The sequence below is a fragment of the Microcaecilia unicolor genome, chromosome 9 (assembly GCF_901765095.1).
Source record: "Microcaecilia unicolor chromosome 9, aMicUni1.1, whole genome shotgun sequence".
Classification (NCBI taxonomy): Eukaryota; Metazoa; Chordata; class Amphibia; order Gymnophiona; family Siphonopidae; genus Microcaecilia; species Microcaecilia unicolor.
This window is the reverse complement of record NC_044039.1, coordinates 190,747,177-190,773,266: the sequence shown is the minus strand read 5'-3', so window position 1 is coordinate 190,773,266 and position 26,090 is coordinate 190,747,177. Positions and strand designations below refer to the sequence as shown.

The window sequence follows — 26,090 nt, the reverse complement described above, 5'->3', positions numbered from 1 at the left end:
CTCTTCTGCAATATTGTCAGAAAAATAAGTACAGAATACATCTTTAGGGGTAAAGTAACTGGGACTTCCCACAGCTCCTTGAGCCTGTCTCACAATATTGTGTATTGGAGTACGTCCGACTAATGTAGGATTACTGTCCCAAAAAACATTCGTTTTGGATGTTCTACTTATCACTTCTTGAGGATCCACTAGATTCACTTCTTCATCATCAGAAGAATCACTGGATGAGGATGTTTGATTAGCTGGTGGCAGATATTCTTCATCAGACAAAGATAGTTCACTTTCATCATCGCTTTGAAACATAATCGCTTCAATCTCTTGGTCAGTCAGACACTTGGAGGAAGACTGTGCCATTGCTGACTAGATGTTAGAAAATGAAACAGATTTCCTCTCAACAGCTTATCTTATCACAGGTCCTTCAGCAATTAGCTCACAGTGTATACTGTCCTCAGTGTTCAGAGGACCTGAGGTGATGTCATGGCCTTATCACTCCCTCCAAAAATCACATGAAATCCGCACATGTTATTATCCACACCCTGGCCCCTCCACCAGCATTACTGAGTACAAATAAAGTAACTTGAGACACAAACACTTCTGAGAACATGATAAAAACAGCGGGGGCCTAAAAGGCCCCCAATTCGTACAGATGTAGTTTTCACCAAACAAGCATTGTTACACCATAATGCCTATGAAAAAAAATTATATGAACAACTGGATATTATCAACAATGACATACTTGAGTAATACCTTGAGTTTCAAAATTCTAACTAAAGTAATTTTGCAGATAATAGCAAAAATGTAAGCATGGGGGCCTAAAAGGCCCCCAATATGCGTTCTAGGGTTAACCTATGCTGGATTAATGACTCAAAAGCACACTCACATGACTCACTTGTTTTCAAATTTTAGTTTTATTAAAAGCAAAGTGGATTGAACTCTAGAACAATAAAGTTATTGGGATAAAAATGTAAATAGTTGTATTCATTATAGTTGCGGTGCTTTTACTTTTTACTCAAAGATTATTAGGCAACAACGTTTTTACTTTCACTTAAGTCAATTTTGTACGTGTTCTTCACTATACTTTTTACTTTTACAGAAGTGTTAAAATATACATTTATTTTTACTTTTACTTAAGTACTTGACCTAGTACTTTGAATAAAATTGGATTTCTTAGTGTTTATCCCAACACATTTTTGTATTGTTACTATTTTCATCTCCACCACCTCCCCACATGAGGGCATTCCAGGCACCTACCACCCTCTCCGTGAAAAAGCACTTCCTGACGTTATTGCCGAGACAGCCTTCCTGCAATCTAAATTCATGTCCTCTAATTCTACCACTTCCCTCTTCTGGAAGAGATTTGTTTGTATACTGATACCTTTCAAATATTTGAATGTCTGTATCATATCACCCCTGTCTCTCCTTTCCTCCAGGGTATACATTTTCAGATCATCAAGTCTCTCCTCATACGTCCTGTGACGCAAACCCCATACCATTTTTGTCACTTTTCTCTGAAGCATTTCCAAGTCTTTTTACATCCCTAGCAAGATATGGCCTCCAAAACTGAACACAATACTTCAAATGGAGCCTCACCAATGACTTGTACAGGGGTATCAACACCTCCTTTCTTCTGCTGGTTATAACCCTCTAATGCAGACTAGCATCCTTCTGACCGTGGCTACTAATTTGTTGCATTATTTTGTCATCTTGAGATCCTCAGACACCATCATCTCAAGGACCCTCTCCTCTCTCCAAAGGGCGCGGCAATAACCTCCTGAACCCAAACTTTGCAGAGTCTTAGGTGTTTGCAACAAGCCAAGTTTCTTGTAGGCAAGCCAAATGAGCTCCCCACCATCTTAATTATTATATATCATCCAGTGCAACAGTTTTATATACATAGTGTGTCCTGTATACAACTCCTGATGCTGTATACCAATTTTACTTTCCCTATTTCCCCTGCCCACCCATCCCACACCTCTCCTCTCCCCCCATATTCCTCTCATACTTTTTGTGGCTCATACCTCTCATGTGCTGAATTCCCTCTGTCATGTCCCCCCCCCCCCCCCCCCCTCAAAATGAATTGTTAATACACACATATAGCTCTTCAGGTTCTCACTCAAATTACTAACATGTGTCCCAAAACAATGATGGTTATTATTGCTAAACAAAGAAAATACAAAGGAAAGCTAAAGCCCCCCCCCCCCTATAATGCTTGGTGATAAATTGACCGCAACATTAGGGTGAATTAACCTCAGCAATGGATGCTGTAGTGCAGTACTGTTAACTTTATCAAGTCTGCAAAGTTCAGGCATAGGAATATTACAGAGCAATGTCCACAACAAAAACTCGATACACCATCGATATCTTGCTAGTCTTCTCAGGCACATTACTCACAGTTCCAACAGTTGTCAAGCCACTGATGTTTGTGACAATACAAGCCCTTCCAGCACCTCAGCCAATTTCTCCTGTGCTTCCTCCACTGTTGAAAACATGTGTGCAAAAATGAGATGTGAAACCGTGAGATGTGATACAAAAAAAAGTGAGGAAAAACCAAATGAGGATACGAAAAACACTTGTATTGAATAAAAAAATGACCCGACACGGCCGTGTTTCAGTTACCAACTGAATACACGATTTTAGAAGAGAGGAGGCCTGTTTTTGGCATCGATGTTCCAAAATCAGTCGGTAACTGAATAAATAATATCTTAGAAGAGAGGAGACCAAAGAAGTTTTCGTTTAAGTATAATTTCAACAGTGTATGTTCATACACTAGATCATCCGAGGTTGCTCAAGACCCCTGAGGCAGGCCTTAGGGCCGAAACACGGCCGTGTTGGGTCGTTTTTTTTATACAATAATGTGTTTTTGGTATCCTCATTTGGTTTTTCCTCACTTTTTTTTTTGTTTCACATCAAAAACATGTGTGCAGCACCATCTTATAATACTCGCAGCCAAGTTCTTTTCATCTTGTAAAGTGGTGTGAAACTCCTGCAATGTATGGCTACGCATGCAGAGTAGTCCTGAAAAAGCAGTATTATCTTATTTTGATAAATTAAATCCTCTCATTATTAGGTCTTTATAGGCAGAAATCAGTACACACTTGATCACCACCCACAGGCTCGCATCAGTGCTCTGTGCAGATCCAAGAAAGTGGGCCTGCTAAACCCGTAAAGGTCTCAAAGGCTGTCCCTGTAACAGTTCTGATGTCAGCCATGTTTCCAAAAACCCCGGGAGGAATCTTTCAAACTCTCCGGGAGTTTATAAAGATGTATCTTATTTCGTCAGGACTAGTTTTTGGATCCTCAAGCTTCTCTTCAAACTTACGCAAAGCTGAGGACTAGTTTTTGGGTCCTCAAGCTTCTCTTCAAACTTACGCAAAGCTGCTTTTACATGCACCAGCTCCACCGCCGTTACTCTCACCTCATCTTCTGCAGAGCTAACTTTATGTTCCAGTTCTGTGATGCGGTTACTAGGTAAGACTGAGTAAGGAAGACAATTTGCTCTACCACTCTATTGAATTTTAAGTCCAGTGCCTGTATTACTGCTTCCATAATTTGTTGGATGCTGCGCTAAGCGACACACTATCTTCCATTGCATCCGCCATCCTGATGTTCTTGAGTCCTGTGCCATATTGTTTATCTTTCTTCTCCAATTTCGTTGTCATCCTTGGAGCAGATTGGTCCACAGAAAGAGGGGAAGCTATTCAATTGCAAAAGGCTCAGGAAGGCGCCTGATGCAACTGTTAAAGGGATTCCATCGGGGTGATCCCAGAGCTCACTCAGCTAGCTGTTCTCTGGATCAGCACATCACATGACCTTCAACACTTATTTCTTTCTGCAGGAATTTAGATTTGCAGACTGTTCAGAGAGCCAAGAAGAAGGCGTGTGAAGTGAGGTTAAGAATGATTGCTTTTATTTTAAATTTGTGTTGAAGGTCATGTCGCTTTTCTTCAGTTGCTTTTTAAATCTTGGCAAAGATTCAGTAGCACTAATATCAATTGGTAAGTGATTCCACATTGTCAGGGTGGCCCATAAAAAAAAGGCACCCGCTCATGTAGATGCCCAATGAGCTTTCACAAGCCTGGGCACCACAAATCTACACTGAAATTGATCACAATATCCTCCCAGGAACATTTGAAATGACCAAGGCATTTAAAATATGGAGGTGTAGAACCCTAATAAGCCAAATGCATCAGCATTAGTAATTTAAACACAATACAAAACCTAACAGGTAACCAATGAAACTTAATATAAAGGGGAGTAGTAACATGGTCATATTTACCAGCATAATCTAGGAGCCTTATAGTCACATTTTGTGACATTTGTGCTTAAGCAGTGAATCCAGGAAGCCCCAAGTATATTTCCTTAGCACATAAAACCCTCTCAATTTTGATATGAACAACAAAACAAAGCTGTGAACCTATAAAACTCACAGATATCTAAAATTATCCACAGGGACAAGCAGCTTTTCAAGCAATACTGGGACCAATGTAGGACATGGATGAGCTCTATTTATCCAACAAACCATGGTTTTGTCTGTGTTCAAAACTAACAGATTATCCCCTCAACCAAGCAGAGACCTTTTCAAGGTATAATTGCAAAGATAAAAAAAAACAAACAACTGGGGAGATATTTTAGCAGCCAAAAGCAAATCATCTACATAACAATGCACTATGATATTAAAGTTCTTAATATGAATTAATGGACTTAAAAAAATATTAAACAAAGAAGGTGAAAGTGATGATCCCTGTTGCAAACCACAAATCAAAGTATAATTCCTAGATAAATCACACTTCATTTTTACTACAAAAGTACGCCCTGCCAGACAGGATTCAAATCACTGAAAAACTGTGCCCCTTAAACCAACTGACTGCAATCTATCACAAAGTATGGAATGATCCACCAAGTTAAATGCAATTAATTGTAGCAAATCATGTTTAGAAATAACAATCCAACTGTTTGGAACTGGATCTAACTTACAATATGTTGTATGCATTTTAGCAATTGAAATTAGTGCGCAAAGCTGGAATTTGGACCAATCCTTAACCGAGGAAACATTCCCTGCATCACTAACCATCTCGGACACCAAGTCAGCAGCCCCATCAACCGATGGCCGTACAACACTAACAGGAAATTGAGATTTACGATCAGAAGCTTTTGCCACAAAAAATTGCCCACAAGTATGTTCACCTCCCTTATTGTTAATTCCATCACAATAGCAAATAACTTTTGTACAACATTAGGGGTCTCCTCTATCACCCTATAATAAGATGACTTGGCCCTATTCAATTTTAAAATATCTATATAGGTTGAAACATTTACTCTGATCCTCCTCAGTGTAAGTTCTACGCCATTTATGTTCTGCCTTTCTAAGTTGTTTTTTTTTAATTAACTTGAGTCCCAAATGATACCATGGCTTGAACTTCGTATTATTGACAAAGAAAGTGAACCCTTCCACTATGTGTATAGACAGATTATTACAAAAAAAAAAGAACATTTTTATATATAAAGAAAAAGCATCAACAGACTACACTTCAATCACATTGTTATCATCAGCTAAAAACGATACTCAGTTTTAGAATACAGAGGAGCTATATTATCTATTTCCTTACCCAAAACCTCATTCCATATTCCTATTTGCTTGGCAAGTGATGAAGAAATTCCTTCATAAATTTATCCAATAATGAAGAAATCGTTAATGGGTCAACTGAAGCCATCTCCTTGTACAAATGGTATGGACACTTTCTCCAAATGTACCTTCACAGACAACTGAAGAAAAAGTAAAATACTTAAAAAATCTGAAAGCTGACTTCCTAAAACAGGAGAGATAATTACTAGGTTCAACGTATGACCAGCAGATGGGTGGCACCCTGAACCCATAGGACTAAACCCACCGCCTGAAGAAAAGTATTCAGAGCCACTGTTTTTACCTTATATAGTTGATCTATATGAGCATTAAAATCCCCCAACCATATATTATTAATGAACTGACAACTGAACCAAAGTGTGATAATATTATCCCAAACCTCAATTCCCAAACCAGGAGGTCAATAAAAACGCAATATAAAAAACCTCAGTACTATTTACTCTAACCATCGGCAGAAAGGAGGGAACCATCCTAATAGAAACTCCTGCCTCAGTAAAATGCTGAAAGGGTTCCCAGCAGGACAAAGCTTGCAGCTCTGAAACATACTTTGCCTAACAAACTGCTATCAGAATCACTACTTTCAGAGTGAGATCTTGAAGGGCACCTTCTTTAGCAGCTCAAAGAGTTCAGTTAAATGTCTCTGTATTAAGATCCCACGTCAGAACCAGCAAATGCACTGGCAGTTGAATATGTACTATATCTTTGAAGAACCATACAACATTTGGGTGTGAGCCTAATAAAGTGCCTTCCAAGTCACTTTGTAACAAGCGCAACCTGAGCTTTGAAAGAAGCCAAAGCTAAGCCCTTTACAGGACCAGATTGCAGAACAACAATATATGGGCAGCAGAACCCTGAAACAGAGAAACATCCCACTCCGCTAACCAATCTTCAAATATTCTCCAGACTTTAGCATAGGCTGACAAGATAAATCTTTTCCTAGACTCTAAGGCCCCGATGCTCAAAAGTAAATGCGGGCGCTAGAGGTCATTAGCGTAGTACTAGTGACTGCATTTACCTATGCAGAATGTTCAGAGGCCCGGAACATGGGAACAAATGAGCGTGCAGACAAACAATGCAAGCAGCATACTAATTAGTCAAGCTCATGTTAATGAGATCATTTTGTATTCCTCCCCGATGCTCAGAAGAGAGTGGCCTAGTGGTTAGGGTGGTGGACTTTGGTCCTGGGGAACTGAGGAACTGAGTTCAATTCCCGGCACAGGCAGCTCCTTGTGACTCTGGGCAAGTCACTTAACCCTCCATTACCCGCCGCATTGAGCCTGCCATGAGTCGGAAAGTGCAGGGTACAAATGTAACAAAAATAAATAAATAAAACTGCCTTAACGCTGCAAAAAATAACGCCAGGCTGAAGCAGGCATTAGGGTGTTAAAACACAGGATTTCTCATGATTCTCTCGATTCTTTCTGCAAAATCTGCTGGTTTTGATTGCTTTTGAAAGCAGAAGGAAGCCCACGCAAGCCCTTAAGCACGGGTCGTGAGAAACAGGAGACCCATGCAAAAGCACACATTGAAGTCTGTTTCCTGCATCTAAATTTAGAGCATCCATGCTAAAAAATAAAAAATTTAAAACACACATAGTGAACACACACATAGGTGTCTGTTTCCTATGTCTAAATATAGGCATCCAAGGAAAAAAAAAAACTGTAAAATACATATTTTAGGCCACAGAAAAGAGATGCTAATGTGTGCTTCACGTTCAGATTTTACTAGGTGCATGCACACAGGAGTCAAGTTTACTGCTGAACTGTTCTGCGCCAAACACAATCCTCCTGCCTAACTCCCTAATGCTCAATGCTATGAGCGTGCCTATATTTGCACCTCATTAGCACTGAGCATGAGGGCGTTGTTCTGCTGTCCAAATACTGCTGTTAGGGCAGTATTTGGACCAGCACTAGAGTTTTGAGCATCAGGGCCTAAGAGAGTTGTAATCACCCTGCCTGTGTATTTGTAACCTGTAAGAGAGTTGTAATCACCATGCATGCATATTCCTTATGTCTCAGATGCGCCTTCTCAAGAGCCAAGCCGTAAGACAAAAGTGAGATTGCTCATCCATGAACACTAGCCCTTTCACAAGAAGGCCCCTCTTCTGGAGAAGCTTCAGGCTCTCCACTACCTGCAACCAAACCAGATCTGCGTACCATAGGCATCTGGATCAATCTAGCACCACCAGAATCACCAGCTCCAGAGGTGATACTATCTTTGCAGCAAAAAAAAAAAAAAGACATTTACTCCTGAAGCCACTTCTGTAGGATGGCGCTTTTGTGCATTCTTTCCAACTGGATAACAGAAGAACTTTGGCATTTCGACTCAGATGCCATCACATTCATTACTAAGTCCCCTCACTAGCTTTGGATCATAACAAAGCCTCTTTTAACAGTTCCATATTCAAAAGTCCAGAGAATGTCTGCTGAAAAAATCTACCAAATATTCTGGGAACTTGCAATGTACATTGCTAACAATGTTTAACACTATTTCTCCAGAAAACTGATTTTTCATGAAATGTTCAACTTTATTCAACATCAATGCAAATACAATATATGCCTTAAAATCATTTAACCTTCCAATCATTACCATTCATCCAACCCACATTCTCTAACCTCACGTACTTCACACCATACACTGCTGAATCACATCCTGCTCCCTGAAAAGCTACTATTATATACACTGATTAATACAGATTAACTAAACAGTTAAATTTTCATTTTTTCTTATCAATGTTTTTTTAATTTAATGATTCCATAAGTTGGAGAACGTTCTTACAACACCAAAACACTGAACAGAAGAACTCTCACGGGGCTTAAGAAATCCTTTACTCCCTTAATTTTTATCATCAGTTGATGCTGTGTCTGTTGTTATAATGAATCTTGAAATTACTCCACAGTCACTCAATGATAGCCCAACAGGATAACTGAACAGTTAAATTCTGACAAATGTTCATTAGTTTAACGCTTCCATATGTTGAAAAAAGTTCTTACAACTCTGAACCACTGAGCAGAGGAGCTCTCACCGAGTTTAGGAAATCCTTTACTCCCTTAATTTTGATCATCAATTGGCGCTGTGTCCTTTAATATAAAGAATCTTGGGATTATTCCACAGACGATAGCCCAACCTGAGGCCTTCAAGAGAGCCCAGGGATATTTTCAACTCCGTTCAACAATTCAGCAGCACAATCCTCATTCTTCAAAAGGACGCAGGACTCAATTTCAGCACAAATTAGCAATCGACCCACATCATACAAACTTCTTAGTTAGCATAAAATTTCAGACATCTGAATTGCTCTCCTTGTTCCCCTTGTTCCTTGCTAACAATGCCAGATGATGGTTCTAAGACCAACGCATCAACATGGAGACTTCCTTTGCCACTGCTAACATTTTCATCCCTCTTTGTTCATGACATAAGCTACTGCTATGGCACTGAAATAAAAAAATAAAAAAAGAAAGAGTGCTGCACTGCCCTCAACCACATTCTAGAAGGCCTTCAATGTTTCCATATGGCCCATGTTTCCAAGTGGTTGATTAACTAAGATGCCTCACTCTCCACTATCCAAGAGCCAAATGGCCCAGAAAATGAGCTCCCCAACCAACCAGACCTGCACCACCAAATTGGGAGCTCTACCCTTCAACAGCTTTATTTGACTTGAACCATCATATTATACTGGCTTTGGCTTTCAGTATGATCATATGCCAACCAACAGAAGTGGAACAATTATTGTAGGGGCCCATGTAACTATACAGAGCCTCACTGGAATGGAACCCAACACCTGCATATAATCCCAGGTCTGAGGCGCTCTCTTTGTCTTGGGTGCCCACATCTGAGTCTAGAATTTCAAAATCCGTTGTTTGGCATGTGTCTTAAACTGAGATCCCAGATACTTATGCTTGCAAGGGTTCCAACTTGCTTATCTGGAGGCTCTACTTGAGCCAGAGCTTGAAAATCCTGTTCCTCTGACTTTCTTCTGATGATCCAATAGTCCAGATACAGGTGGACTCAAACTCCCTCCCTGTAAAGCTCAGTCACCACTACCACCATAACCATGGAGAAGGTTTGAGGCACCATGGCAACAGAGGAGGAGTATCTAAAACTGGTAGTGCTGACCCAGGATAGTGAACCTCAAGAAATCTAATGTGGACTCTAAACTGAAATGTGCAAATATGTTTCATTGCGATTCCATGCTGTTAAGAACTCTCAGAGCGTACTACCAAAACGATGGAATGCAATGTCTCCATTTTAAAATGAGAAATCTGGAGAGCCCAGCTCACCCCTTGCAAATCCAGAATGGGCTCAAAGGAGCCTTTTCAGGTCCACAAAATAGATGGAGTAGCTCCTAGAGTCCCATTCATTTTTGGGGATAGGAACCACTGCACCCAAAGCCACCACAGTCTGGCTTACATGGTTACATGGCCATCTTCTTGGCCAGTACATGATAAAACAAATTTATATATGAATATATGAGGTGGTGGGAAAACTAATGTATAACCTCTCCTTACATGTCAAGATCACATTGGTTAGAAGTTATTTGGGTCCACACCTTGAAAAATGGAAAGCCAGCCTTCTATCTGCTCATACGAGCAGACCCTCCAAGATCTTACTGTGTTCCCCTGGAGGCTCCCATAGCCTTCTGACCTTGGGAACCTTGCTTGTGGTTGGAACAAATGGGCAATAACAGATCTTAGAACTGCACGCTATAAAGAATTTCTTTGCCTGTGCGGTAATGTATGACTTCCTTGAAACTAGTTCTTCCTCAGAACAAAAGGAGAAACCGCTCTCAGCTTGTCTTCTGGCAATATCTGTGGCTTCGCTTCTCTCAGATTTTTAACTATTCATAAGCTATTTTGTGAGCCTCCTTCTCAGTGTCAATTGGTGTCTTGGTCAGAGCAACTTACTGAAGCGGTCCCCTGTGCTTTCCCACCCCACCTTCTTTAATCAAGATGGGTTTTCAAAACTCCAGATCAGCCCACAAGATGAGACAATTCATCCATATTATTATTCTTTCTGGCAAGTATCAGTAGTTCTTCCTTATAGAAACTGGTTCATGGAAGCCATTCTTAATCAGCGTCTCCTGGGGAACTGAGTTCGATTCCCACTTCAGGCACAGGCAGCTCCTTGTGACTCTGGGCAAGTCACTTAACCCTCCATTGCCCATGTAAGCCGCATTGAGCCTGCCATGGGTGGGAAAGCGCGGGGTACAAATGTAACAAAAAAAAAAAAAGAGAAAGTTGTCCTGGGGGCAGAGATGCTTTATCATTTCAGTCCTCTCTTTCTTTTCAGACAGTAGACACCAAGTGATTTATGCGTCTGGTAGCACTATACAAATGCTAATAATAATAATAATTTATATGCTTTGAAGCCCTCCCTCTCTATCACTACCTTATTGGTCTGAGATTTCTGATTTTGTCATTGACCTAACCACCCACTACACATCGGTTGATACTAGAAGATCTGAATATCTAGGCTGAAGCCCTTTTTAAGTCCTGGGAGAGAAACTCTCTCTCACTCATGTTGGACCTGGGACATACACAATAGGTCCCCTATCCTACACAAATAGCAGGCCATACCCTTTACCTGTCTTTTCCCCGCTCTTTAATTTCCAAGTCTTCTCACTGGCCCTGACAGACTATGCCCTTATCTCTTTCACCATTCAGTCTCACTTTCCTCTTATCCCTCATCGCACTTCTACTTACTGAATTAGGGATTTACATAAGATTTATGTAAACTCCTTGGTGGCAAATGCCCTCATGTCCCTTCAGTTTCAGTATTTTAGATTCTGATCTGTAGGCAGATACTTGGAACCAATATTCAACTGCTATTCTAGACAAAGAGACACTTCTCATTAGAAAGAGCAAATCTTCTGCCAAATGACATGATTATCCCTAGTATCATGCAGGTTTAGTTAGGACAATGGCAGGAGCATAGGTCTTTTTCTTCCTTGACCTTGTTTAGAGAGGACAAAGAATTATCTTTCTGCTGTTAAGATAGCCAAACAAGAATATTTCTCCAGTTTCATTTTACCTAGCAGCAACAGAGTGAAGTAGCTTTATTCCATCGCCTCTAATCTTACTAATAGTTCTAAAGGATCTCATCACCTGTCTTTGGCTCCAGTCTTGCTGAAAATTTTGAAACCAAGATTAATAGATCTGCTCCTCTTTTCCTCCTAGACAGCAAAAGCTGATCTCTTTCTGGTGTAATAATATGGTTAAATCTGCTAATTCTCAGGATCGGGCAACAGAGATCACTGCCAGCCACTGGCCTTCCTTTTGCCTAACTAGCTCTTTCCCTATTGAAAACAAATCTTGGTTAAATATTGTAATGCTGATCCATTTAACCCGGTCAATTATAGACTTCTCTCATCAACTTCCACGGCTGTGGAGAAAGAAGTCTTTTCCCAACTGACTGTTTCTAGAAAAAAAAAAAATGCTTTGTATCCCTGGTAGTCTGGCTTTAAACAGTGAATTCCGCAGTACTTTGTAGATCCTCAGCTATTCTCATCTCACTTAATATTTCCTCTTCTTTTGATGTTGTTAATCATGTTCTTCTCGAACACCTGATTGATACTGATCTTCTTACTCTTCTTTTTAACCGAGAAAACAAAAGACAAGGGAAAGGATGAGGAAAAGGTATCAGCCCTCACTAGAGAGTTGCAAGGGAACAGGGTTAGTGGGAATCCCACGGTTATAGGAGGGATCCCCCTGCAGGTCCGCAGGGATCCCATGGGAATGGAACCAGGTCCTGCGGAAGTATAGGCGAGCCCCCCCCCCCCCCGAACATACCTCAATGCACCCTTGGTGGTCTAATGGCCTCTTCAGGGCAGGAAGATCCCACTCCGCAGAAGTCTTGCAAGGCCACCACTTGAAGTCTTGGCAGCTATTTTAAAGCAGCAGCGGGCAGGAAAGAGTGGGGATCTTTCCTGTCCTGAAGAGGCCACTAGATCACCAGGGTGCATTGAGGTACATTCAGAAAGGGCATCCTGACTCAGTGCGGAAGGGAAGGGGAGGTGGATGGATGGTGTCAAGGGTGAGAGGGGGCTGTAAAAAAGATTGGTAAGGGGGTGTACATGGAGGGGAAGGGAAAAGGGAAAATAAGAGCATATGGGATAGAAGGAGATGGAGAGAAAAGGGGGGCATGCAGCTCATGGATGAGAGAGAAGGGAAAGGGGAACGTGCTGCTCATTGATGTTTGCTCTTTTGAAAATGTACATTTTTTTTTACATTTTGTATTTAGCAGAATATAGAAGAAAATTAATTTGTTACTTTTACCAGTATTTTCCACTGCTTCCAGAATCTGGCTTTCTTGGGAGGGAGGATCAAGGTGACTGTGCAGTGGGGTGCGGTGTGATGTGGGACAGGTTAGATTCCCATGGGGACAGGTTACATTTCTATCCCTGTGCAACTCTTTAGCCCTGACGCAGCCTGCCTGGGAAGGGGAGAGATTATCCCTGCAGGTATTCCCTGTAGCATGGAATCCCCTAGCAGGACGCTGGACCTCTCTTCCACAAGGCCACTCAGCTAGATCACCAGTTCTCCAACAGAGCCTAGGAGCTCTTCCATCAGACCACTGTGCTGCTGCATGAAATACCCGTCACCATCTGCTGGTGACAGAGAATACTGGAGAGCTGGTGCTGCACGGTTTCTCTTATAGAGCATTCTGGACTGATCTAGTGGACAAAAAGGAAGCACTGCTTCACTCCCACAACCTAAACACACAAAAAAGAACTAAATGCATAAATGTTTAAAAGGAAATTTTAAAATAAATTAAACATAAGCGACAACTACAAATCTGTGCCATTTAATTTTTGCATGTAAGCTAGCTCATATGAGCAACAGAAACCTGAGAAATTACAAGAGATCTGTACTTTGCTTCAGCAGTAAACAAAAAATGTGGCCAACATTAAAACTAGGCCAGACTGTCTGGTAAAGCACTACACAGTATTACTTAGAAGAGCAGATGGCTGAAGAACTGTCAGATTTGATTGCATTTAAGTAGATCACGTTCTTCTTGCAAAGATGAGCCAACATTCATGAAAATTTATTTTCAAATCTGGAAAAGACTGTCAAGTTAACTCAACTTCACTTTGATACTAAGTTTTCAAATTTTATCTGTGCTTATGAATATACATTATAGTACCTTACCTCTGCCCTTTTCAGCATTTCCCACTTGTTGAGGATTTTCATTGCATAAATACGCTCAGTGCTCTTCATTTTAACCACTGCAACCTACAGAAAAAAACATTTAAACCAAAACATTAGGGAATTGTTTTAATACAGTCTTTACTAAATATCATTACATTATAGTATGTATTTAGCATTACTGTCAGCATGCACCGTGATCTATAAGAGGAATAAAGTTATTTGAAAAACAACTAAATTAAACAAGTGGCACCAAAATTAATCTGGTCTTCATTCAGCACTGGACTACATTTACCTTCTCTGGAAAGAAAACAGAAGTGCAAAGGTCTCAGTTTTAGAAAAGTAATAACTTAAATGTAGGAACAATGTTCTGTGTCTTGGGAGGAGGAAATGTTGCTAGTAAGCATCAGATTCTTTCCTCTGACAGCACAGTGAAATACCATTAAATGCCAAGGACAAGCCATGTTTGTACACAATGCCTCCAGCTACTGCAGCAACATTCAAAATAAGTGCATGGAAGAAAAGCTGCTGCCAAAGGAAAAGAAAAAGAAAAGGCTACTGCCAAAGGGAGGGGGAAAAAAAAAGCTGATTTCAAAAGATGGCCAAGAAAACCATGAATGGAAAGTCAAAAATATTTACTTATAAAAGACTATTTAAATTCTGGGAAACATTTTATTTATATAAAATACAAAATCCAGAAGAAGACACCACTGAATGCAATACTGTTGGCAAATCAAATACCTGATTTCTAAAAGATCTGTACTCAGTATTTATGGACCCGATTTAAAACATTATCTGCATCAAGTCATGAAGAATTTTCTAAGCAAAGTATAGTTTTATCATTAAATGAAATTCAGAAAATGCCATCCTGCAATTAGATAAAGCTGGTCACCAGTTTTGTTTTTTAATTCAAAACCATTTTTAAGGAGGCCAGGGTTGTACCTGCACTTTGGGCGGTGTACACCCCCCCCCCCCCCCCCCCCCCATCTTTGGAGTTGTAACTGATGCAACTGAGTGTACCCCCTCTCCACCTTTTTTTTCTCTTTTAATTCTTTAAGGTGTGAAAGTTATTTAAGTTTTTCATAGAAATGCTTTATAACTTTCATGCCTGTACGTTTATTCCATGCCTTTTTGCATTTTGTCAGTTTTAGACCCCACCACTTCCCATGGAAGAGCATTCCAGGTATCCACCACCCTCTCCACAGAAAAGTCTTTCCTAGTGTTGCTTTTAAATTTTCCCTCCTTGCAATTCACTTAACCCTCCATTGCCTGCCGCCTTGAGCCTGCCATGAGTGGGAAAGCGCGGTACAAATGTAACAAAAAAAAATAAATTTCATTTTCTCTAGTTATATTGCCTCTCCACCTCTGCACAAGGTTGCCTATAAGGTTGTCTATCTTTCTAGAATGTAAAACATCTATCTTCAGAAAAGCTTAAAGGAAAGTTCTCAACTGGCGGACAGTGTGCAATTCCAGGAGTTGCAAAGTACATTCACCCTTTGAGAGCAAAAAAGATAGACTTTTGAACGGATGGTGCCTTTCCCAAGTGTGGCCAACCAGATACTTCTTATAATCATTGCATTTGGGACTTACACTTATTCATCAGTTTTGGGACATATGCACAACAAACAATGGGTGGCAACTCCACTTAACAGCCTCTTGGACAATATGATAGACACTGAGGACGGCATGCAAATATCCAGTCTGTTTTTGAGAAAAGCCTCCTTGACAGCCAAGCGTTGTATACATTTACACCGGATCAAACATATTCCTCTCTCCCTGATGTTATGGCACAATCAAATGCATGCTCTTTTGGTTATGGAACAACTTTCTGTGGAAGTTCAAGGATGCCCAGCCAAGAAGTACTTTTTAAAAATTTGGACTCCATATTTGAACATATTCCTCCACCTTTTTGAATACACTGGAAATATAAAAACTCTTTGGGTGGTGTTGAGGACCTGAGTCGTAAGCTGTGCATGTCCTTTAGTTCTTTTATATTAGCTAGAATTTGGAGAAGGGATTGGAGGAGTTGATTTGGGAGGAAGTTTTAGAGAAGGGGGAGTTTTGGAGGGATGGGTGATGTTATGTAACTGTTTTGTCATTACTTTTTGCACTTGGCTAATTCATTGTTTGATGTTTCTGCACGTTACCAAGCAATGTTTGATGTTCTTGCTACATATGACAAGAAAGATATTTCAAATCAGCAATCGGGGGTTCATTCAATCACTCAAATAGTAACAAATTAACACCACAGATGAATAAACTAAAAAGATGCAAAAAGGGAGGAAAAGACCTCAGAAAATGTCTGTGGACATAAAGCAATCTTTTGATGTCGTCTCTATAGACTTGCTCTCAATCACTGGCCAGAAACTACCCTTAATTTCAGGTGCAAAATCCAACATCTATTATTCTTGTGTGACTTGTTTTTTTATCAATTTTAGATCTTTAAGATCAAACTCCACAAATCAAACGTTCATGAGCACTACTTATCCCAAATATCTGGGGAGAGAGAGCTTTAGCAGCAGAGCTCACAGGATGAACACTGAGAAAGCTTGCAGAAAGACAACTCTGCAATCAACAGACTGACATCTACTGACTATTACCATAACAAATGCTATTATCCTCACCACCATTTTCTGAATAGGCATATTATACCCCTGACGAAGACTGTGTTTGTTGCAACACGGCCTGTGTTGGGTCATTCCTTCAGCACTTTTTTTGAAGAATAAACTTTGGTCACCCTGAACATTGTGGTTGGCTTCCTCCACTTTTTTGGTTTGATCCAAATGAAAGAAAGCCACCCTATCTTGGTAAAGTGAGCATTGGGAAGAACCACCTTTGCCTGGATAGTAATGCCTAGCCTCCTTGAACCTAGGCCTCCACGCTTGTCTTCTAAAAGCCTCCAAGGCATCACTTGTCCCAGATATTTCACTATCTTCAAGTCATTCCCAAAAGGTAAAATTAGTTCTTACCTGATAATTTTCTTTCCATTAGTCCTGACAGATCAATCCAGAGACTGGTGGGATGTCCCTCTGCCAGCAGGTGGAGATACAGAGAATTTCTGAGGCTCACTATATGCGGTCATGTGTAGTCACCCAAACCTCAGTATTGTCGATATCAAAGCCATGTGGATCTTCAACGCCCAACTAAAGTCTTATTCTTCTGTCTTCAGAAAATTTAAGTAAACCCTGCAACCGCAAATGTGGGATAAACTCATGCAGCTCACAGCAAGTAAAGAGATTCGCTCCAACTCCCGTTGAACAAATAACGCACAACCTGTAATAGCAAATCCAAACATGAACTAGAAACTAAACAAACGAGATAAGCAGAAAATTCTAGGGAGGGCCTCTGGATTGATCTGTTGGGACTAATGGAAAGAAAATTATCAGGTAAGAACTAATTTTACCATCCATAGCATCCCACAGATCAATCCAGAGACTGGTGGGATGTACCTAAGCCGTTCTTAAGTAGGGCAGGACTCAGAGATCCCAGTTTCCAGAATCGAAGCCCCGAACGCAGTGTGAGCTCTTGCTGCTACATCCAACTGATAGTGCTTCAAAAAGTATGAACAAATCTCCTCTATCTAAGAACACCAACCTCGACTCCACCACAGAAGTCACTTGCGCTCTAGTGAATGAGCTCGTAGCTGAGCAGGCAGATCTTTCCCCGAAGAAATTTATGCTGAGGCAATAGCTTCTTTCAACCAGCAAGCCACTGTAGTCTTAGAAGCTTGCTGCCCCTTTTTACGGCCCGCAAAAAGCACAAAAATATGATCCGAGCAACGGAAGTCATTTGTAACCTCCAAATATCTGATAATAGTCCACGTCACATCCAGACACCTCAGAGCGTGAAACTCCGCAGGATAATCTTCCCTACGAAAAGAGGGAAGACAGAGTTGTTGATTCATACAAAAACGCGACACAATCTTGGGCAGAATCGAAGGAACTGTCCGCAGCGTAACCCTGCCTCAGTAAAACGAAGAAATGGATCCCTATAGGACAAAGCCTGCAGCTCCAAAACTCTCCTCGCCGAACAAATAGCGACCGAAAACACCATCTTCAAAGTCAAATCTTTCACTGACAAGAGACAGAGGTTCAAAGGGAGGCCGCTGCAAAGCCCGCAGCTCCAAATTCAGATTCCAGGTAGGGAATACCATGGTCCGCAGCGGGCGCAGATGATTGACACCTCACAGAAAACGAACAATGTCCGGATGGGAGGCTAAAGAAGACCCCTGTAAACGGCCCCTAAAACACGCCAAAGCTGCCACCTGAATCTTAAAGGAGCTCAAATACAGGCATTTATCGAAGCCATCCTGCAAAAAAAACCAGGATCGAAGCCACCGAAGCCGAAAAAGGCGATAGCCCTGCTGCCGTACACCACATTCGCGCGTACGCTGTAGAGGTGGAATGCTTCCTAGCTCGCAGCATAGTGGCACTTTGTACGGATATCACTTTTTCCTCAAATTCGCCCTCTCAATAGCCAGGCCGTAAGACCAAATGGGGAGAGATCCTCCATAACGATGGGACCCTGACACAACCCCCGACGAGCTGGCAGCCGTAACGGGTTGTCGACTTGAAGGCGAATAAGGTCTGCGTACCACGGACACCTGGGCCAATCCGGACCCACTAGAATCACGCAGCCTGGGTGACGACACACCCAACCTAATATCCTGCCTATCATGGTCCACGGCGGAAACACATATAGAAGGTCTGTCAGAGGCTACGGCTGAAGAAGCGCATCGATCCCCATCCCATAAGACTGGCATCCATAGTCACCACTACCCAGTCCAGAACTGCTAGGGGCATCCCCAGCCCCAGCTTGTCAGTTTGCAGCCACCAACACATGTCCAGTCTGACAAATGGTTCCCAGGGGAGACAAACAGTCACATGAGGTCTCTTCAGAAGTCCCTGCTGAGCCTGTGGTCCCCCGTGTCGGAGGATTACACTGTTTGCCCTTCCAGTGTGGCTGCCATGGAGCTAATCCCAGGTCTTGGGCACTTGAAGGTGCAAGAGACACTGAACCTGCGCCTGGAGCTTCAGCCTCACACTCTAAGGCAAGAATACCCTGCCTGACCGGGTGTCGAACAGAACCCAAGGTATTCCAGGGATTGAGAAGGAACCAAATGACTCTTGTCCAGGTTGATGATCCAACCCAACGATCGCAGCAGACCGACGACCTTGTCCGTCGCCTGTATGCTGTCCTGGTAGGAGGGTGCCCATGTCAGCCAATCGTTGAAATTAGGATGCACCTGCACACCTTCCTGTCACAGAAATGCCACGACTACTATCATAATTTTGGAGAAGGTCCTGGGTGCCATTGCTAACCCAAAGGGAAGTGCCCAAAATTGAAAGTGTTGGCCTAAGACCGCAAACCGTAGAAACCAATGATGAAGCGGCCAAACAGGAATGTGCAAGTACGCCTCTGAGATCGAGGGAGGTAAGAAACTTCCCTTGCTGAACCGCGGCTATGACAGAGCGAAGGATCTCCATCCGAAAGTGACGCACTCGGAGAGCTCTATTAACCCCTTTGAGATCGAGAATCGGACGAAAGGAACCTCCTTTCTTGGATACCACAAAATAGATGGAATAACGGCCTAGAAACCACTGTGCCACTGGCACGGAAACCACTGCAACTAAGAGAATTAAGTTCCCTAAAGTCTCTCTGACTGCTGCTACCTTTTGTGGAGCTTTGCAAGGCGACTCCACGAAAAGATCCGATAAGGGGCGAAAAAATTCCAGCTTCTAACCGTCGCGGATTACCTCCAAAACCCAGTCGTCTGAAGTCACCCTGGCCCATTCTCCCAGAAAAAGGGACAGCTGTCCCCCTATCGAAGCCGGGAGATGGACCAAGGCCCCATCATTGGGCATGAGCCCCAGTGGCTGGTCTCGATGAAGGCCTGCCTGGGTGGCATTCCCCACGAAACGGCTGCTGCTTCTGAGAAAAACGTGGTTTTGCGAAGGAAACAGATCTGCCTGGGCGATAACGCCGGGCATCCCTAAACCGGGCCCGAGGGGAACCCACGCGAGGAACAGACTTTGGTTTATCCTCAGGTAAACAACGGTCCTTAGAATCTCCTAGGTCCTTTACAATCTTGTCCAAATCTTCACCAAAAAGAAGCTTGCCTCTGAATGGCAAACAAGCAAGGCAAGACTTAGACATAGTTATCTGCAGACCAGTGACGACGCCACAACCAGCGGCGAGCCGCCACTGAGAGGGAGACCTCTTTCGCTAATGCTCGAAGGATGTCATAAAGCAAATCCACCAAATAAGCGGGGCCTGCTTCGAGACAAGGCAAGGCTACAACCAGCTCCTCCAAGGAGGCTGCCTTCTGAACCCAGGAAAGGCACGCCCTGGCTGCATACAAACCACAGACCGATGCCTTTCCTGCATAACGCCGCTACCTCAAATGACATCTTCAAGGAAGATTCTAATTTCCTGTCCTGAGGATCCTTAAGCGCTGTGCTGCCTTCCAAAGGCAACGTAGTCTTCTTAGTGACCGCTGTATCAACGAGTCCACCATGGGAAGACACAAAGTTTCCCGCTCTCCTTCCGGAAGCGGATAGAGACGCGCCATGGCCCTCGCCACGTGCAACCCTGCCTCTGGCGTATCCCATTGTCCTGCAATGAGCACCTTCATTGCCTTATGAATGTGGAAGGTCCTAGAAGGACGTTTAGTTCCAGACATAATTGAGGGGGCTGCCGAAGAGGGGAGACCGCTGTCCGGAGCTGAGATATTCAAAACCTCCATAGTTCTGACTATAAAGTTAGGCAATTCCTCCTGGCGGAACAGCCGTGCCGCCGTGGGATCATCTCCCCCCCTAAGAAGGCAACACGCTCTCTTCTAAGGACTCTGACCGGACTAGGTGGGAAACTTCTCACAACTGACCGTCAACTACCTCTGAGCACACTGAAACCGAATCCAAGCCCCGCGTATCAATGCGTGGACGTTTAGCCATTAAGGAAGGGGAAGCAGTAATGTCCTCCGGAAGTGGTCACAGATGGAACCCCCCCACCCCCCCGATCTCTTGAAGAGAAAAGCTTTGTGTATTAAAAGCACAAAATCTGGAGAAAATGGCGTTCCCGCCACCTCCAATTCACTGCTCCCATCTGTGTATCATCAGAAGGCAAAGGCACCTGGCGCTGTGCTGCTGAAGGCCCTGCAGCCGAAGCACCCCACTTGCTTAGGATCCAAGATGGCGCCCGAGGAACCCAGCCACGGAGGATCAGCGCGGGAAAAGAGGCACGCCACCTATGCAAACCCCGATGCCCCCCTGGTGTCTCCTGTTGTTTGCACCCCAGCCAAAACAGAATCTGCTACCAGGCGCACGTGCAAGCCAGTACTGGAGTCCATCGTCGCTCGTGCCACTTGTGAAGGAATGGCACCAAAATCATCCGCTGCAGGGTGAGAAGAAGACCGTCCGGAGGAACCCAGCAACGGAGCTGACAGGCCCGCGACCTGTCCTGACCGGTCTCGCACCTCCAACGAATTCCCCTCCAAAGGAGAGCTCCTAAGGCAGGCTGAGCATACTCCCAATACTGCTCTCCGGTTCCCACACCGGAAGCAGCGCTTAACCGATTCAGAGGGAGCTGCCATGTGCCCAGCTGACAGAACACTTCAGGGTCCGCCCCGCCCGCCACAGAAACGGAGCCCCACGGTCTCACTGCAAAACGAAGCCAAGCTTACTGTGAGTGCTACTAACAACAAAGGTTGTTTTTTTGTTTGTTTTTTTTTAAACAGGAGATTAATAGACTCACTTGCAGCTGAAAGGGGAACCAGCGGGAGAGGGGAGGAAGGGAGGGACCTGGCACCACAGGTGTCCCTGCTCAGCACCGTAGCAAGCCCTCAACCCCTTAGGGCAGTGATGGCGAACCTTTCAGAGACCGAGTGCCCAAACAGCAACCCAAAATCGAATTATTTATCGCAAAGTGCCGATACTCATTATGGGCGGGGTCACCACATATGACTCCACCCCTGATAGCCACACCCCTTACACCAGCCATGGCGCATATAAACAGACATCATTGAAAATATTATACTAGTATAGGAGAAAAAAATAACGATTTTCTTTCATTATAAATCATTTCTGTAAGCTGTTACAGCTCCAGTATACCCAGTGCAAAATAAGACAGCAGATGTAAATTCTCAAATTGGACACATTCCAAACACTAAAATGAAAATGGGAAAATTAGGTTGTTACCGTGATAATTTTCTTTCCTTTAGTCATAGCAGATGAAGCCATTACGTATGGGTTATATCCATCAACCAGCAGGGGGAGATAGAGAGCACTCAACTTTTCACAGTGCCTCACGGCCAGCTAGCTCCACTGCCTCTTCAGTATTTGAAGCTTCCAAAGCAGTATGGCAAACCGCAATGGGAATAACGAACTTTCCTCACAGCAAACGATGGCCCCTTAACAAGGGCATGAACTCAAAAAAGGAGGGAATAAACTCGTCCTCCACTTTGTATAAACGGAGGGAATACTTGCATCCTCCTGGAGGGAATAAACTCATCCTCCCAAAACATGAACTGGAGGGAATGAACTCATCCTCCTATAACTGTAACAAGAATCCTGAAAACTGTTTTCCGACTCCCCAAGAAAGGAATATAACTTCAGGAAACAAGAACAGCACCTAAAATCAGAATCACTGCAATACAGACAATCATACAGGGAGGGATCATGGCTTCATCTGCTATGACTAAAGGAAAGAAAATTATCAGGGTAAGAACCTAATTTTCCCTTCCTTGTCATCAAGCAGATGAAGCCATTACGTATGGGATGTAACAAAACAATCCCTAAATAGGGTGGGAACAAGCCACACCACGCGCTAGCACCTGTGCTCCAAAACGCGCATCCCTCCTGGCAGCCACATCCAGCCTGTAATGTCGGGCGAAAGAGAGCTTAGAAGCCCATGTTGCAGCGCTGCAAATCTCATGAAGAGATAGTGCTCCAGTTTCCGCCCAGGAAGAGGAAATCGCTCTTGTGGAATGTGCCTTAAAGGCTTCAGGCGGAGCCCGGCCAGACAGCAGATATGCTGAAAAGATAGCTTCTTTGAGCCAATGAGCAATAGTGGTTTTAGACGCTGAAGACCCTCTGCGAGGACCTGCAAACAGCACAAAAAGATGATCAGAGGTCCTGAAAGAATTTGTAATTCGCAGATACTGCAACAGAGTCCTGCGCACATCCAAAAGGTGCAACTGCCCAAATGAATCTGGAAACTCCTCCTCAACAAAGGAGGGAAGAAAAACAGGCTGGTTTAGGTGAAACGCTGAAACCACCTTAGGCATGAAGGAAGGCACGGTCCGAACCGTGACCCCTGACTCTGAGAATTGCAGAAAAGGGTCTCTACAGGACAGCGCCTGGAGCTCTGACACCCGTCTCGCCGAGGTAATGGCCACTAAAAAGATGGCCTTCAGTGTCAAATCTTTCTCTGAAGCACGCTGAAGCGATTCAAAGGGAGCACCCTGAAGGGCCTTCAATACTAACCCCAGGTTCCAAGCTGGACAAGGTGCCCGCACGGGAGGACGGAGCCGAAGAACCCCTCTAAGAAACCATGCCACATCTGGATGAGCAGCTAAGGACACGCCTTCAACCTTGCCATGCAGGGAGGCCAATGCTGCCACTTGCACCCGCAGGGAATTATAGGCCAAGCCTTTGTGTACACCATCCTGCAAAAAGTCCAGAATCGGCGAGACAGGAGCCCGCACCGGAGAAAGCGCTCTTGAAACACACCAGACTTCAAACTGGCGCCAAATCCTGGCATAAGCCACGGAAGTGTAGCACTTACAGGCCTGCAGAAGAGTGGAAATTACCTTATTTGAGTAGCCTTTCTCTCTCAATTGCGCCCTCTCAATCGCCATGCCATAAGACCAAAGCGGCAGGCGTCCTCCATGGCCACCAGACCCTGTGACAACAGGTGCGGAACCAGAGGTAACGGAAAGGGAGCCTCCAACAACATCTGTCAGAGGTCCGCATACTAAGGCCTCCTGGGCCAATCCGGGGCGATGAGCACCACTTCTCCTGGATGCAGCCGAATCCGCAGGAGCACTCGCCCTAACAAGGGCCACGGAGGGAAGACATACAGCAAGCCCAGGGCCCAGGGTTGAGCCAAGGCATCCAACCCAGCACAGCGAGGATCCCTCCGTCTGCTGAAGAAGCACGGGACTTTGGCATTGGAACTGGCGCCATAAGATCCATCACTGGCTTGCCCCATTTGGCACATATCTGCAGGAATACATCGTCTGCTAGTTCCCACTCCGCTGGATCGATCTGATGCCTGCTTAGTCAGTCGGCTTGCACGTTGCTCTGACCTGCAATGTGAGCTGCTGACAGGGACTGTAAATGCAGCTCGGCCCAGTGGCAAATTTGTTCGGCCTGCGCGGCTAGAGTTCTGCACTGAGTGCCGCCTTGTCGATTTATGTAGGCCACTGCTGTCGTGTTGTCCGACATCACTCGGACAGCCAATCCTTCCAGGGTCACTTGAAAGGCCAGAAGAGCCAGAAACACCGCTTTCAACTCCAGGCGGTTGATAGACCACTCCGACTCGTCAGGCGTTCACAGACCCTGGGCATGCTTCCCCTGGCAATGTGCGCCCCAGCCCTTCAGGCTGGCATCTGTCACCACTAGGCACCAATCGGGGAGCGCCAGCGGCATTCCCCGCCGCAACATGCTGTCCGAGAGCCACCACTCCATACTAAGGCGGGCCGCAGGGAGCCAAGAAAGTCTGCACTGATAATCCCGTGATACTGGAGGCCATCGTTGAAGTAGAGAATACTGTAGAGGTCTCAGTTGCGCTCTTGCCCATGGCACCACTTCCAAGGTGGCCGTCATCGTCCCAACAGCTGAACAATGTCCCAAGCTCGCGGGCGGGGCATCCTCAGGGGAAGACGGACCTGATTCTGAAGCTTGCACCGCCTTTGCTCGGGAAGAAACACATAGCCCGAAGCTGTTTCGAACCTGGCCCCCAAATATTCTAGAGATTGTGAGGGGGTCAGGTACCTTTTGGCCATATTGACGACCCAGCCCAGAGATTGAAGGACTGAAACCACTCTGGCTGTAGCTAGATGGCTCTCTTTTTCTGAGTCTGCTCTGATGAGCCAGTCGTCTAGGTACGGGTGAACCCGGAAACCCTCTCGCCTGAGAAAGGCAGCTACTACCACCATTACACCTTGGAGAAGGTTCGGGGAGCTGTGGCGAGGCCAAAAGGCAAGGCCCGAAACTGGAAATGTTTTCCCAACACCGCAAACCGCAGAAACTTCTGGTGCGGGGGCCAAATTGGAATGTGCAAGTAAGCTTCTTTCAGGTCCAGAGACGTGAGAAACTCTCCTGGCTGTACCGCCGCAATGACGGAGCGCAGGGTTTCCATGTGAAAATGTCGCACTCTTAAGGACTTGTTTAGCTCTTTTAAGTCCAGGATCGGGCAAAAAGACGCGCCTTTTCGTAGCACCACAAAGTAAATGGAGTAGCGGCCTAGACCTTGTTTGGCGGGAGGCACCGGGGTCACAGTCCCTATCTGGCACAGACTGTGCAAAGTCTCCTCTACCGCCGCCCGTTTGGCGGCAGAACCGCATCGGGACTCCACAAAGACGTCTCTCACCGGGGCATCGAATTCTATTTGGTATCCGTCTCTGATCAGGTCCAAGACCCACTGATCTGCAGAGATTTTGGCCCACTCCTCGAAAAAGAGGGAAAGTCTTCCTCCGATGACAGGAAACGAGGAGGGGGCCAGCGCACCATCATTGAGAGGGTCGCCCCTTAACTCCAGGCCTTGAACCGGCAGCTGTGGAACGTTTGTCCGAGCGAAAGGAGTTTCTCTGCTGAAAGCGGGCACGAGAAGTGAACCCAGCACCACGCCCCGGACGGTACCTTCTAGCTTCACAGAAGCGAGGTCTGTAAGAGGAGCGGACTGCCTGACCCTTAGATGATGGCTTCGGCCTATCTTCGGGCAAGCGCTGAGGTTTGGAATCCCCCAGGCCTTTAACAATGTTTTCCAGCTCCTCACCAAACAGGAGAAGGCCCTGAAAGGGCAACTTCACCAACCTTTGCTTAGAGGCCATGTCCGCAGCCCAATGTCGTAGCTAAAGAGTGCGGCGAGCCGCCACTACTACAGCCATTTGTTTAGCCATTTATGACCATATCATAAAGGGCATCAGCCAAAAAGGACAATGCCGACTCCATCTGCGGAGCCACTTCAGATAAGGTCCCCGCTCCATCACCGGGCTGTTCCACTGCCTGCTGAAACCAAGCCAGGCAGGCTCTAGCAGCATAACAACTGCAAGCAGATGCCCGAACAGTGAGACCTGCCAAATCAAA

The 26,090-nt window shown here is 44.5% G+C and overlaps 1 protein-coding gene across 1 annotated transcript in view; it reads right to left on the bottom strand.

The window, feature by feature from the left end:
- CDC42BPB (CDC42 binding protein kinase beta) overlaps window positions 1-26,090 on the bottom strand; it is a 288,059-nt gene that overhangs the window by 213,928 nt on the left and 48,041 nt on the right. The window contains 1 exon segment of the mRNA XM_030214305.1: window positions 13,786-13,869. Within this exon segment, the coding sequence (XP_030070165.1) occupies window positions 13,786-13,869 (84 nt within the window).